At 37.6% G+C, this 15143-nt stretch overlaps 7 protein-coding genes across 7 annotated transcripts; 2 read left to right on the forward strand and 5 right to left on the reverse strand.

Moving 5' to 3' along the window:
• Positions 1-388: 388 nt before the first annotated feature.
• Positions 389-2046, reverse strand: WALSEDRAFT_49907 (amino acid transporter; the record flags this gene model as incomplete). Its single annotated transcript, XM_006956085.1, has 4 exons — positions 389-509; positions 557-1230; positions 1276-1953; positions 1987-2046. The coding sequence occupies 4 exons, from the start codon at positions 2044-2046 to the stop codon at positions 389-391; spliced, it is 1533 nt and encodes a 510-aa protein (XP_006956147.1).
• Positions 2047-2929: 883 nt separating this feature from the next.
• WALSEDRAFT_56093 (Clavaminate synthase-like protein) lies at positions 2930-4110 on the forward strand (the record flags this gene model as incomplete). Its single annotated transcript, XM_006956086.1, has 3 exons — positions 2930-3200; positions 3248-3394; positions 3440-4110. The coding sequence occupies 3 exons, from the start codon at positions 2930-2932 to the stop codon at positions 4084-4086; spliced, it is 1065 nt and encodes a 354-aa protein (XP_006956148.1). The 3' UTR covers positions 4087-4110.
• Positions 4111-6310: 2200 nt separating this feature from the next.
• On the reverse strand, positions 6311-7011 carry WALSEDRAFT_59208 (hypothetical protein). The gene is made up of 5 exons (XM_006956087.1): positions 6762-7011; positions 6631-6715; positions 6534-6585; positions 6376-6489; positions 6311-6318 (listed from the first exon to the last, which is right to left on the reverse strand). The coding sequence occupies exons 1-4, from the start codon at positions 6901-6903 to the stop codon at positions 6388-6390; spliced, it is 381 nt and encodes a 126-aa protein (XP_006956149.1). The 5' UTR covers positions 6904-7011; the 3' UTR covers positions 6311-6318; positions 6376-6387.
• Positions 7012-7208: 197 nt separating this feature from the next.
• On the reverse strand, positions 7209-8384 carry WALSEDRAFT_59209 (hypothetical protein). The gene is made up of 3 exons (XM_006956088.1): positions 7691-8384; positions 7547-7645; positions 7209-7494 (listed from the first exon to the last, which is right to left on the reverse strand). The coding sequence occupies exons 1-3, from the start codon at positions 7753-7755 to the stop codon at positions 7260-7262; spliced, it is 399 nt and encodes a 132-aa protein (XP_006956150.1). The 5' UTR covers positions 7756-8384; the 3' UTR covers positions 7209-7259.
• Positions 8385-9456: 1072 nt separating this feature from the next.
• WALSEDRAFT_14767 (inorganic pyrophosphatase) lies at positions 9457-10413 on the reverse strand (the record flags this gene model as incomplete). The annotated part of the gene is made up of 3 exons (XM_006956078.1): positions 9457-9858; positions 9903-10031; positions 10078-10413. 3 exons carry the CDS (start codon positions 10411-10413, stop codon positions 9457-9459), a joined length of 867 nt encoding a protein of 288 aa, XP_006956140.1.
• A 38-nt stretch (positions 10414-10451) lies between these two features.
• Positions 10452-12021, forward strand: WALSEDRAFT_59211 (RNA-binding domain-containing protein). Its single transcript, XM_006956089.1, has 8 exons — positions 10452-10502; positions 10550-10625; positions 10672-10864; positions 10912-11119; positions 11166-11310; positions 11354-11392; positions 11440-11562; positions 11609-12021. The coding sequence occupies exons 1-8, from the start codon at positions 10487-10489 to the stop codon at positions 11925-11927; spliced, it is 1119 nt and encodes a 372-aa protein (XP_006956151.1). The 5' UTR covers positions 10452-10486; the 3' UTR covers positions 11928-12021.
• A 13-nt stretch (positions 12022-12034) lies between these two features.
• On the reverse strand, positions 12035-15028 carry WALSEDRAFT_59212 (ras GEF). Its single transcript, XM_006956090.1, has 3 exons — positions 14795-15028; positions 12691-14744; positions 12035-12644 (listed from the first exon to the last, which is right to left on the reverse strand). Exons 1-3 carry the CDS (start codon positions 14980-14982, stop codon positions 12154-12156), a joined length of 2733 nt encoding a protein of 910 aa, XP_006956152.1. The 5' UTR covers positions 14983-15028; the 3' UTR covers positions 12035-12153.
• Positions 15029-15143: the final 115 nt, after the last annotated feature.

Here is a 15143-nt window from a genome sequence, read left to right on the forward strand (position 1 = left end):
CCTAACCTAACCTAACCTAACCTAACCTAACCTAACCTAACCTAACCTAACCTAACCTATGTCCAACAGAAAAGCCATCTGTGTCACTTGGACGTCCATCAGGGCTATATTCAGCTACTTCCGGTCGGCAGATCGACTGACGTCATAGGTGAGCATTTCCATATCTCAGCAACTAGGGCAGCTACAGCCACAAGAATACTACCAGGTTGTTCCTGCACGTCCATTTAGTGGATACCTGCTCTTCTCTCATTTTCGAGGATCACGTTTTTGTGGCCTAGATTCGGACTGTATGCTTGACGATAGCATTTATATTTATTTCAGGCCCAATTTATTTATTCATTTCATTTGTTAAAGTTGATTACATCTCAAACTGTATTATACATTTTAATTAATTAGTAGAAACTTTTTGATATCGCGTCACCCTTGACCCATCAGGTAAGTGTCTTACTTCTGGCACAAGCTCATACTTGAACATTTTTGGAAGTAGAATAAAGCGAACAAGGTAATACCTACAGAATCACTATCAATAGCAATTAAAGAAATTGCATATACTTACGGTATACCGAGAAAAGCTATTGCCAAAGCAACAACACTTGATAGATAATAAGGTATTTTTGAGCTGTTGTGTTCAGGTGGAAGGAAAGGTGCAATAAGAAGAAAGAGACTGGCTATAATGAAAGAAACAATGATTATCAAAGGGCTCTTGAATGGAGGATCCCAATCTTTGTCATAATACCTCAACTTTAGTATTCCCAAGCTACACAGAAAAAACATCAGTGTAGTTGGGTAGCTAGATAGCGAAGTAATGAAATCGAAAGCTTCGTTAGCTGGCGGTGCCACGACAAATATGATTGTGACTATCAAGTGTAGTGCCAGAGCAGCTATCGGTGTGCCATATGGTTTTGATGTTGTAAAAATATTATTAAACAACAAAGCACCCTCTTTTGAAAGTTCCTGAATGATTACTGGGATTGTCTTTGATATACCTATTAGATGTCCTAAGGCCGATAGTGACACCAATGCTGGTAATGCTCTTGTACCTGCGTTTTCGCCGAACACATTACTGAAAAGGCTTCCAGCAACTGTTACACTGGAATTATGGAACTGGTCTAACGACACACCAGAGAAATATGCAACATTGGCCAGTATATTCAATATAGTCACCATTGACATTGCCAGAGGAAGAGCTATTTTAAGGGTTCGAACTGGGTTCTTCACTTCACTCAACACCTGTTAATGTTATTAGCTTATTATAACAAAGGGATGGCAACATACCGCATTAGCATTATCATAGCCTTGATAGGAATAAATTGCACTCAAAAGTGCAGATGATATATTTGACGCATTATTAAGCGTTCCATCAAACAAAGTACTTGTGTTGAAATTGTCAGGTTTATCTACCTTGATGGCCCCTCCAAGAGCAGCAAAACCAGTAGCAATAACAAACAATAACATAAACACCTTGACGACTCCGAGTAGATTGTTGATCTTCATAGCAATTTTGGGAAAGAAAGCAAAAAGTAATATTGCAAATGATATCCCAGCGATTCCAACGCCGCGCAGCTTCCATGTTGTAACCTCAGTTTGCGTAGCGAGGAGTAAATAATTTGAAAACGTAATACAGTTTCCAGCTGAAACCTGCAATATTATGCAGTAGAATACATATAGACATGTTCCAGCTAGGCGACGAGACGGAATGAATCTTTCAAGATAGTTTTTTACCCCACCAGACACAGGCACACCTGTACCCAATTCCAGTAACACAATACTACCACAGGCGGAAATAATACCACCTACCAGCCACAAAATCAAGGCAAGGCCAACGCTACCTGACTTCTTGAGCACCGTTCCAGGTGTAGAGAATATACCTGCGCCTATAATCTTGTTAATTATCAAAAATACTGCACTGGGCACCCCCAATTGGCGTTCAGCGAGTACGTCTGAGCCAGTATCCTCATTAGATTGGGGATTTCCTGTATTTCTTACGTCTGGTATTACTTCCTCAACGGTTTTTCTATCAAACGAGGAAACAGACTCTATAGACATTATTGCTGAGGTAACAGACTAACTCTAGTTTTGCCATTTAATCTTATTGATTCTTAATACAGTTCCTGCGCGAAATGAGTTGCGAATGTCAATAACGTGATATAGTTTGATAATTGTATGAATAATTAGTGCAAATGTTGTATCCGAATACATTTTGAGCTATACTTGGTTAGGTAAGTACAAGATAGATGCTGTATGCTCTAGCTGCTAATTTGGAATGTAATCAGCAAAGTCAAAATATAGAGATATGCTAAGGGCGAAATCTGGTTTGTCAGGAGTGATATTAAGATTTAGTTCTAGCCTATTTTAAATCTCAAATTCACCTTCTTATTGGATATTGTTTTTAGAATTAGTTTGAAATTGTATCTATTTAAATAATTGAACGTCACAATCTCAAGTTCAAACTTTTAGCTGGGGAACTTTTTTTATAGACGATAATGCGGCATTGCGTGAAACAGGCAGTCAATATAAGATTTGAAGTAGGTGTTAGCTTCGACATGAATGGTTAAAGATTTATCGTGACAGCACATGTCTTACATTATTGCAGCTGTATAGGATGAAGGTACAATTAATACTATAATACTACTGAAGTGATTCTAATATGCGCGTTTGGTAAGTGTACTCTAGAGACCTTATTATTAGCCGGTGTCAAAATATTTTCCATTCCTTTTTTCATTCACTCAATTAAGTCTACTAAAATAATTACTTCATTTGATGTAGGGGACCCATATGATGTGATTTTCGTTACAAAAAAAGGGTTTTCAGGCATCTGAGGATTTACTATTGCACAGTGCTATCTAATATGGCGCAATATGGACATCATGATTAAAATTGTACTATTGTCTTAACAAAAACCTTATCAAAATATAACTACACGTCGAGTATGACCAGCGCCAAAAACTTTATTCCTTTACATCTTCAAGAGGCTAGAGACACAAAAATTGGCAAATTACCTTTAACTTTGAAATACACAAAAGATGTGCCATTGGAAATAGCTCTAACTGATTTGAAAGAATTGAATATATATGACCTTCTAACTCGAGGCGGTGGTGGTGTCTTAATTCGTGGTTTACCAACCAAAACGCCTGAAGCAATCAGTAGCGCTATCAAATGTTTGGGTGTTGGTGAGCAATTTTCGCAGCTTGGCGCATCAGGTGAGTAAACTGTATTTTGTAAGTATTTGCAAACTAAAGTACATCAGGCAAACGTTCTACTTTGGCATCAGAGTTGCAAACGAGCAACGAAGGACCCAAGACTCTACGTATGTGGCAGCACAATGAGAGAGCAAGGTATACAACATTTCCTACTCATATTATTTTCTCTGCCTACCGCTTTACACCATTGTCAGGTAAGCTTGATATTTTGAGATAGCAGAAAATTTTAAGGTGGACAGGCGGTAGAACTCCGATTTGTTCCAGTATTGAGGTATTTGAAAGAATTGAGAAGGAGCTCCCGGAATTTCTAGATGAGCTTGTCAAGCGCAAGTTAATAACCAAGCAATACTACCCCCACCCAAGTCGCGTTGGTAAAGACAACCCTTTCTCATGGAGGCAAGCTGACACATTTGGTCACAACATACTTCCAGAGGACGATGACGCTACAGCTCACCAAAAAGCCGAGAGTAAAGCTAAGGAACTCGGAGAAGTTACGTGGGATGAGGATGATGCACTTACTGTAACAATGAAATTACCTGGCGTGAGACGTATCAAAGGCCACGCTACCTTCTTCAATGGTCTGGGTGGAAGATGGGGTATGATCAAACAACGCGGCGCTGTGGATTATCCACATATTGGAAGAGACGGTATGAAGTATTTGCCACCACTTTACGGGGACGGTAGCAGTATCCCAATTGAGTATCTAGATAAAGTGCTGAAGATTCAAGAAGACGTCACCATTTATATCCCTTGGCAAGAAGGAGACATACTGGTTTTAGATAACTTCAGAGTGCAGCACGCGAGAGAGCCTTGGAGTGGTGAGCAGCATGACAGAATTATCTTAGCAAGTCTCCGAGATGATGGAAGTAAAATAGACGACTTCTAGTTATAACAAATGATTGTATAGTTTTGTTATCGAGAAGATGCAGATCCCTATGGTGTATTTATGTATTATAAGGTCATTCTCGCTATGACAAAAGTAGATATTTAGCGGATATTTAGACGCGAGTGTGTTGTGTCAGTAGATAAGAATTGTTTTATTTGTAGACTAGTTTGGATAATGACACTTCCATCCTTGGAATTATCTTCTGTGCACGTCTATAAAAAGACAGAAACGACTAACGAGATATGGGCAAAGACGAACAAATCTCTTTTGATACCCAAAAATTAAATTACATACACGTAGACTTTGGTTTTCATTATTTCTTTATTTCTGGCTCGCGATCTGGATTTCCCATCCTTGCTAGCATTTTCGCTTCTTCTACAAATATCTCGAAAGGCTTCTTGAATTACAGAAGTACGATACGGTAAGTTTAAATGGAATGAAGGTGATATTCTCTTCTTCGATAAATTCAACATGCACGTAAGCAATGGATTGATAAACAAGTGATAAGGTCTTTTTTGCAAGTCAAAGAGACGATGGAACAGAATAAGTGTATATAAGATGTTAACTCAAATTATCAATAAACAATTTGAAGTTGGAATTCCAAATTCCAATTGTTGTTTTTTTAATGATAATGATGAGTACTACTATTTGTGTCGCCAATGTCACTAGACTAGAAATTTCAATATAGCTATTCAACCATAAAAGCTTAGATGCCTATAATGCTTTTTTAAAAAAAAATTTGATGATTTGGCTCTAGAAGCTGTGAAATGTTACTGCAAATCCATTACCTCTGATATTAGTAACAGTATTTAATCAGTATGAACTCCAACTTTGCCTTGTTTTATCCCAAAAATAGATATGTCAATCATGGAAGGTTTAGATATTAAGACATTTTTAATGCGTCTCTGCAGCGACTTCAAATCACCGCGTTTTTTTCCCAATTTTAACTCTGAAAAGCAGGAAGTAGTTTATATCAATATCGTTATGTGACAATAAGTATCTATCTTAAATTCTGTCAACGCAGATAGACTGATGTCTTGCAGTAAACCATGTACCACTCAATGTTTTAATAGAATGCTATATCTCCAATGATTACCGTGGGATCCAATTTCTCTAAGATTTTTTTTAAAAAAAGAAAGGCTCCACTAAATCATGTACGAAGATGCGAATATTAGGAAAAAGCCTAGCTTAACTTACATATTTTTCAAAGCATTTTCGCTTTTTCTTTATAACACAATTGATTTCACAAGTCAACAAAAACTTAGGCGTTAATTTTGCATCAAGCAAAAAGTCTATCACGAATTCAGTATCTGTCGGACCTGGTCTCGCAATTCTACAAGCAGACTGACGTAACTATGTGTCATAATAATCAAGGTAATCAAACGACTTCTATTTTTTTCCAATATTCTATGTCAGCATCACGTGTGACAATCGTTGGCTCTTTTGGGAACTTGTCAGAAAAATACTTGGCTAAGGCTTTATAGATCTGGCTGGCTTTTCGCCCGCGAATGAGCTTCTCGAAAAGATTCCTGGTGTAGGTCCATAAAGTCAAAAATAGTAAGATTGAGCTGTATCTTTAAAGGCTCAAATATCTATATTTGAAGTGCGAAATACTAATGGTGGTGTTTGACAAAATAAAAATAGCCGATAGCCTAAAATGATAACACATTTAGGACTTTCGAACAAGATTTCATAATTTCCAGAGAACTACCGTAACAGCCCTACACGAGAGAATACCCTGGTCGCAAAGAAGATCTACAATACGTCGACGATTTTGCAACTAAACGCGATCTCTGTCATCGAATAATGGTAGAGAAATGCGTTACCAGAGTCAGACGTTCTGTATCAGCCCAACCAGTTAAAGATGCAGTCATGCCCCAACCGCTCGAACATAATGAAGAGGGTATTTGGGAACTAACAGTGGTAGTGGTAGAGTTACATAAAAATGTAGATACTTAGACCTTCACGTCCTAGTCTATTGACGGCATCATGATATTACCAAATATGTTTAAAGATCTCTAGTGCAAAATTACACTGATTACACTGAAACTGTACAGATCAGATCAGCAAAGTAAGTAATAGAGACGATAATAGGCTGTATCTGTACTTCTTAAACGGCAGATTCTTTATGTGACGTATGGCGTAATTGCTTTGGTCGAGATCAGTGTGCAGAGTTTTTCGGAATACTTCAACTGGATTAGAAATAATATGTTAGGCATAAAATGTAACATGCTAGGATTAATGTAAATCGTACTATATCATTATTGTACTATAAAAATTCGAGCGTACTGTTATATATTATTAAGCGACGCAATTGTTTGGATCACAACCACTCGTAATGAAACGATAAGAGTAGCCACCTTTAGGCAGTTTTACGCATCCCGCAGCGTCATACTCTCCACCCTTTTTAGTCGTCAGTGAGAATACAGAACAAAATATCTAACTACGGTTACGAGTGCCCCTAAACACTGAGACTGACAACTGCAACTGTCATGTGGACTGAAAATTCTAAAAATCTGAAATCCAATCTGAATGTATACTCACGTGATAACCAGCGATGTTTGTTCAAAGAATGGGCTACCGGTACCATGAAATTTGATTGATCCACGCCCTGGCTCCTCCAAGCATCCTATGTTCGCCTATAAGTATTTCTAGTAGTAGAAAATGTCACCAACCGGGATTTTCAGCGGAGACAGCAATACCTGGATTGTCTTGACAATTATCGTCATCATAAAACACCGCGTACCCTGTTGATATAACACTTGTTGTTAAGGCAAGTGCCGTTAAAAGTGTGAGGCATGAAACGGATTTTACCATATTGATGAGAAGGTTTCGATTATGTAAAAACAATCTAAAGAATGTTTATTTAATTTACTCAAATAAGCTGTGCGACCATTGTGGAAAGATTTCGATAAGGTATCATTTGAAAATAATCGCGAGACTTATGATCAAGGGTATCTCAAAAGCTAAAAATAAATCTCCTCGTGTCCCTATAGTGAAATGTTCGCGTGATTTTCCGAAAAAGCTATGTCTTTGTGTCATTGACAGGTTTCTCAAATAGAGCATTCTCCATGTTGACGTAGGAGTATTTGCAGCAAAAAAAGATCGCATATAAAGTATCGTATAACTGATTATATATTCATTCAAAATGTTACAATTATAGTGCGAGACATTTATTGGACGCTACCATCACATGTGTTTTCATCAGTACTGCATCCGCCAGCCAAATCTACGTTTACAAATCTGAAAGACTTGAAGTTGTGCAGTGGATCTTTCAAGTCCAAGCAGTCATTTGAAGTTGCTAATGCTTTCACAACGTGTGGATAGCAAAATGCCTGACAACTGCATTGGTCGTTGTTCGTGGCTATCAAGCTCACAGATCCGAAGTTAGTATCATGGAACTTTACACTTTGAGATGGTCTATTAGACTGATTTGCAAATCAATTCGCTTGATACTTACCTTCCACGCCCATTTTCTACCAGGCAAGCTGAATTGTCGACACTAACACTGCCACCGCAACCTTCTTCACAGTTATTGTCATTACAGAATTGGGCATATCTGTTTTGTTTAACTTCGTTTACGTTTGTGTGTGACTCGACTTACGTTGTGGCTACTGCACTATGGAACAAAGCTCCTGAAGCTAAGATGATTGAAGTGACTTTGACCATTGTGATTGTGGAATGGTTAAAACCCCTGTAAACTAGCCTAAAATTAGATTTTGAAGCTGTGCTCCTCTGTCTATAGCTTTTTGATTGATTCAGGGTCGCATATTATCTACTTCCGATTGAATCTGAAGCTTCTTAATACGAAACAAGGCACTCTAGGAAAATGTAGTGCTAGTCTTTGTACCGACGATATCTCTGTAATATTTAGTATTTTTGCCATTCTATGGCACTTACTCGCGATATAGTAAATCACATGTGGTATGACTTGTAACATGTCCATGTTTATTTTTAGACACTTAAACGTTAATTAAAACCTTTTACGTCAAACTAGGCTAATTGCACTGCTATACTTGACCCTGTGGTCATAGCTCAATCACTAAAAAGCCCGATCGAACGCTTCAATATATGTGTCAAGATTAAAACATATATATCATTCAATCTAATAACCCCTTTGAAGCCACATCGATATTAACCTTTGTTGTTCAGGGAGCTTGCTTATTTTCCAGTGGCTGTTGTTTATTTTGCAAAAGCTATAGTTAAAATCTTTGATGATTCATTAGGAGAGATAGAATCGAAATAGTGACCGCAAGAATAACAAGTATTGGACAATTGATGAATTGTGACCCCCCTACTACAGATTTCGTTCGAATACGATTGTATCATTTGGGAATGAAAACGACTGGAAATGATTTGGAATAATTTGTGCATCTCTAGAGCTTGTTGTCCATATCTTTTGTTTCTCTAGGTGTTAATGATGACTGAGCTTTTTGTTCTACGAGTTACGTGTAGCAACGAGAACTATCGAAGAATCTTGATATCCGCAATATAGATCTATTTCCATCAGATGAAAAGCAGCATATATACTTGTTGATAATGAGAACTAAATATAATCCAAGATTCTTACCAGAGAATTAGGAGATACTATTATCGAAGCGATCTAATTACGTCATTTTACATTAACCCGAATAGTAGTAACTCTTTTCCTTGATGAGTGCAAAAAATTACTCCAATGCAGAGAAAACTTTCGCCATTCCTTTAATGGTCCATAGTACCTGTATCACTGAATTCTTAACTGGAGATCAAAGTTATGTTATATCATCTTATGTTGTTTTAATTATTGAATTTTTGAACAATAATCTATCTACCCATCCATTCTATATTGATTTTTTTTGACTCATCGACTAATGTCACATACAATAACAGCTTCACCAATATATTTATAGCCTGTTATTCAAGAGCAACTTTGTATTATCCCCCTATGCTCACCGACAAAGATATTGTTGCCATATCTCTTATGCTACAATGAAGTGAACATTTTGTGTTGATTTTGAGTTAGGAATACAAAGCTACCCATACAATTTACGTTTTGAACCTGCACTGACATGCTGTGTTGCCAGAGAGTACTTCTCGTAGATTTAATGCCTGCGCAATTAAGCGAGTGACACAAATGCTTGCTTCAGTTGCGTGCTATTCCTGAACACCTCTCAAAGATTGTGTCTATCACTCCATCCATAGAACAATCACATAATTTGAAGGATTTTACCGATGGCGAAATAAATATATGTTATCATAAGAATATTATTTTAAATCACTCCATGCAGTCTCCAAATTTGCTTTGAACGTAATAAAATGGATGTACGATAATGTACTATAGATTTTTAAAAGCGATATATTTCAAATTTTTGATCGATATAAGCCATGTATTTAGGCAGCAGAGATGAAGAACCACTTGTCAATGGATGGGTCAACTGGACCATCTGCTTCTGGTGCATGAGCTGGGATTTGTGCATATTGAGCATCACTGGTTGAAATCTTGTCTTGTGATCCTTCAACCGAGACGTTTGCGCATGAGACACCCTCCTTGTTAACCTTTCCGGTCAAAAGACCTCTCCATGCTTCGTGACATTCGTGTACGATCTCAGTAGCGTACTTCTTGTTCTTAGCTTCACCGGAGAAAGCGAATTGGTTCTCTGGCTTGCCGTCTGGGATCTTGTAGATTCTGAACCATTCGTTGGTGGCACGGAGAAGACCTGGAAGGTGACGCTCGACGTCTTCGATGTCGTTGATCTTTGAAGCGAGTGGGTCGTTGACGTCGATGACGATGATCTGTGCGCTTATTAAGCATGTCGATGGAAATAGAATATACCCACCTTCCAGTCAGTTTCACCTTCATCAAGAAGTGCAAGGGTACCTAAAACCTTAACTTGCTTGACTTGTCCAATGTAACCGACAGCTTCACCAATTTCACAGACGTCAATTGGATCACCGTCACCCTTTGCCTATCGGGTGTTAACGGAGAAGACAAGAAAATAAATAAAAACCCACCTTGGTCTCTGGGTGGACGCTGTCTGGGTCCTCGTAGGTTTGTGGGAATGCACCATAGTTCCAGATGTAACCCTTCCATGGGAATGAGTTTCTAACGTAACGGAGCTTGCCCTTCTTGGTGTCTTGTTGGATGGAGTTGAAGTAAGCAGACTTGGAGATCTCCATCTTAGCGTTCGACCACCTTGGGATTTCAACAACCATGTTCAAGATAGTCTTTGAGTCATCTGCGTATAAAGGCAAATCGTGGAATGGGGAGATAACCTTGTTGTCCTTTTCTAAGAAGACTTGGAAGTTGTTAGTGTTCTTAGCGCCAATTTGTCTTGTAGAGAATGACATTTTATTAAATTGATTTGAAAGTTTACTTAAACGGTGAACGATCATTGAAAAGAAACCATCAAAAAAATAAAAAATGTCAGACAACGGTGGTATGTCGTTATTTTGTTTATCTATTACTCTATTAACTCTCAATTAGAATGGTCCACTCATCACGATAGCCAGGATGTTGATTTTGAGAGAACTACTCCACCGAGGGATTTCATCGAAGACGAGTAATTAACTATTTATCAATTGTTCAATATAATAATCGTTCAATAGAAATCACCATCAACAGTCAGACTATCACGATGAACAGCACAGTCGTCAGCCTCATCAATCAGACTACAGTCACGACGACAGCCAGTCTCAATCTTCTGCAGCTTCTAACAAAGGTAATATTGTTCACGTTTCTCACATGCACGTCGGCGTCGATGATCAATTACTTACTGAGCATATGTCTTCATCTGGAAAGGTATCTTTTCATACGTTCAGTCATTCACCCGCTCAATCACAATCTAGGTACTTAAAGTCGTTATCATGTTAGACCCTCACACTAGGGAATCTAGAGGTTTTGGTTTCGTCACTTTCGAACAGCCACAGGAAGCTGATGACGCTATTGAAAAGTTACATTTATCACAAATTTTAGGTAAAACTATCACTGTCGCTAGAGCACGTAGACAACGTCCACGTGAGCCAACTCCAGGACAATACATTGGTCCACCAAAGTGTCAGTAATTCAAACTTTCACTATACACTCTTTAACTTATTCACAGATGACAAGTCAATGTCTGCTCCATATCAGAGACCTCAAAGACCTCGTTACCAACCTTATCCTAGAGAATACAGCTCTTACGACCGTTACGAACGTTATCCTCCACGGTACGCTAGTTATCAACGCCCATACAATTATAGATATGGGTGTGTATATCTTTACAGTTTATCTAATCATCTCAACTCACAGTGATCAAAACAACAGGTCTTACCCACCACCACCACCACGGTGAGAATGATAAAAACTCCACCAACTAATTAACTGATCGATTAAAGTGATTACAGAGAATACGGTCCACCACCAAGGGACTACTATGGCGGTAGTGGCTATAAACCTTACCCACCACGCCCATATAAACCATACAGACCAATGCCTCCACGTGATAGATATGATTATAGGTCTGTTCTAATCTATTTCATGGGTCATATTAACACCCTTCCACAGACCACCTCGTGATGAGTATTCAAGAGGTCCTCCAAGAAATTACCAACAAAGAGACTATGATAGTAGACCACCACGTGATGATTTTGATAGAAGACCTCCTAGGAACTTCCCACCAAGGGATGACTTTAGAGGTCCACCAAGAGAAGATTTCAGAGTACCATCTAGAGATGACTTTAGGGGTCCACCAAGAAATGATTTTAGGGGTCCACCAAGAGATAATTTCAGAGGTCCACCGAGGGATGACTATAATGCCCCACCTAGAGAAGGCTTCAATGGCCCACCACCAGCTGACTTCCCAGCGTCACCAAGAGATTACTGAGGGTTACGAGAAGTATTAAAACTTCCGATGAAGCCAAACGTTTAACTATTTATATATAAATAATTGTACAGAAATTCATGCCTCTTCTTTTCAAATGTTCTTGCCCATCGTAAATCACTCACTTTTCATATGTAAACATCTATCGTATATAACATAAATAATCGTACATGTATTTCAGCGAAGGTGTTAAACCATCGAGTCTCATCCTTATGCGCTTCTCGTCATTCTATTCTATTACTCTACAATCTAGGCGTAACTTAAGACACTTTCTATATAAATCACCATCGAGATACGACCGATGATCAAACTGGTTCGTCGAGTATGTCTGGAATAATTCTATCGTTTTTCTTGTTGAATGTATCAAACGAAGCTTCTGTATATTGACCATAACTTCATTACTATCACGTTCAAGATAATTTGGTGAATTATTCGCTTGTAATAGATCATTCAAAAATATACCTATAAATGGTATACATCCATTTATGTCACCAACTCCACTGCCAGTCACAGAAGACGAGGATCTATCCCTAGTCATCCTCCTCTCCGAAGTGGTTTCTGAAAGATTCTTATTCAGTTGATTTAATGAGGTATGTCTCAACATTGAAAAGTTATCAGCGTTACTACAGAACTTTTTTAACGTTGTTAACATCCTCATAGATTGCTTTGAAACATGTGGCCAAGCGTCTGCCATTCTTTTCACGAGTGGGTGTTCCAAACCTTTTTAATAGCGTAAGTAAATAAATTACAAAAACGTTCTCCTCACCTCTCAGAATCGCCATCAATGTCATAAAGTTATTTTGTTGTTGACACTTAAACGCCAACCTTATGAACTTTCCAATAACAGACGTTCTATCTTCAGTTGACGCGGTGATTAAAATTTCAGACGCTACCCATCTCACTGTCATATTAAATCTGGCTATAATAACTCTAACTGAACATCCATTCGCGTCTCCTATCACCTTTTTGCGTGCGTGCTCTTTCATGAATGATATCCAGCTAATAATTGTATCAAATTTATAATAATCTTCCTTCCAATTGTTGAGGTTCTCAATATGTTCGAACTTAATCTCATTAAATAAATCCCTTTCAATTAGTGTAAATTGTTTAGCAATCATTTCAGTTCTGTATTGTAAAATCCAACTTCTGGTACCATTCTTTTTAGCCTTATCTATAATGACACTAGATCCTTGACTCAAACCTCTCTTTCGATTAGTGTGTTGTGTAGCCCTCGATGGCGTTGTAATAGCAACCGAGTGTGAACGCGGTTTATGTGTTATTACTTCCTTTATCGTATGCACATTGCTATTGCCATTACCAACACCATTCGTACTGCTCTGAAAGACACTCTTTGTTCTGATCAATGGTGATCCTGCAGGCGAAGATGTATTTGAATTTCCACTCTGACTTAACCGTTTCTTCTTCGACCTCTCCATCATTGTTTCAACTTTACGTAATTTCTCTTCTTGTTTTACCTTATCTATTTGTCCTTCTAACGCACGTAAAGCTGCATCAACATCACCGTCTTCTTCTTCATCAGATTCTAAGCCTTCGATCGTAAAATTATTCTGCCAGTTGGCCTCAATTTGAGATTCTGTTGAGTTCATTGATTTTACCGTGCTCCTTGAACTTTTCCCACTATCCCTATCCTGTCTCACATGTGGTAACTTTTTAGCTTTTGCGAATGACTCTTCTTCATCAGTATCACTGCTGCTACTATCATCACTATAGTCTAAGTCATCTAATTGCATTATTTTTGTCATTATTGAATCATTTTCTTTATTTTTTATTTCATTACTTGAATTATCATTATTATTTTCTATTGGTATCTCTTGTAATTGACAAAATTCTTCAAATGTTAAGGAAATTGTATATTCATTCTTCATCGTATCATCCTCTTCAATTGTCTTTTGTGGTCTATTTGATATAATCCTTTTACCAAATTTACCAAACTTATTAAACGTTTTAAAAAATGTTCCTGTAATTGAATCATTTTGGCCAACATTTGCTGTACTAGTTGGATTCGTGTTCATCGTAAATTTACTACTATTACTTGAAGGTAATGTAGTCGGTGGTCCTGGATCAAAATCTAAAGACAATTTACCATCTGTTTGACTCAGATTGCTATCAAATGATGAAATACTCTCGTCTAAACTATACTTTTTGTAATTCTCATAAACGTTTTGTCTTTCTCTAGCAACATTTATCATCTTTTCGATCATTTTTCTTGACTTCTCATTATTTTGCTCTCTCTGATGGTTTATCCATTCGGACAACCTCAGGCGTAATTCTAAATTTGGTACGAAATCATATCCAAAATAGTTACTCAACCATCCTCTAATCATGACGAATGTTCTGACTCTCACTAATTCAAGTTGTGATTCGTCAAATTTATCACTATCTTCAAGCGTCCATTCGAATCTCTTAAACAATATTTCAGCTAATTCCATTTGATTGAGGTATAAACGATAAGTGTTGTAGAATAATTCTAAATCATCGAATAAAAATTCTGAGCTTAATTGTGAAATCCAGCGGTGTATTGATGCAGCTAAAACTGTTTTATCATTAGAAAGGCAAATCTCTTTATCCTTGTTTATTTGATATTCGTCGAATAATTCAAATAATTCCTTCCGATTAGATATATTCGTTATTTCACCATCAAATGCAGTCAACTTGTCATCATTTAATGGTAAACTGCCACCAAAGTAATTTCCACTCGGTGATTCAGATTCAGGTAATAATTCCTCCAAATAATTTTTCAATTGACTGAAGCTATTCGGTAACTGCAATCGCAAATCCATTTTACTCGAATCCTTCGGTCTGAAAAGAAAGATGAGCGAATGACTATCATAAAAGTAAGCTATACCTACTTAACTACATACTCATTTTCACTTTTTATCTGTATAGTCAAGCTAGATGACTTTATCTCCCCATCGACGACAGCCCCGACATTGTACTTCAAATCAAGCATTTTCTTTAACTTTCTCGCGGTATCACCATCTCTCGTTACGCAGTAGTTGCCATCTAGGCTTATTTTTATTTCGTATGTTTCTTCCATTGGCTTTTCAACGAAGACCTCAGTTGGTCTTCACTGGTTGATATCGTCGTCAACAATGAAGAGATGTGGTTTGTAGAAAAAAAGTTAAAAAATTTGTTAAGTTTTTCTATTAAATAGTAGACAATCACTTTCATTACATTCTTCTTATCTGACTCGTATGA

The sequence above is a fragment of the Wallemia mellicola genome, assembly GCF_000263375.1.
Source record: "Wallemia mellicola CBS 633.66 unplaced genomic scaffold WALSEscaffold_2, whole genome shotgun sequence".
Classification (NCBI taxonomy): Eukaryota; Fungi; Basidiomycota; class Wallemiomycetes; order Wallemiales; family Wallemiaceae; genus Wallemia; species Wallemia mellicola.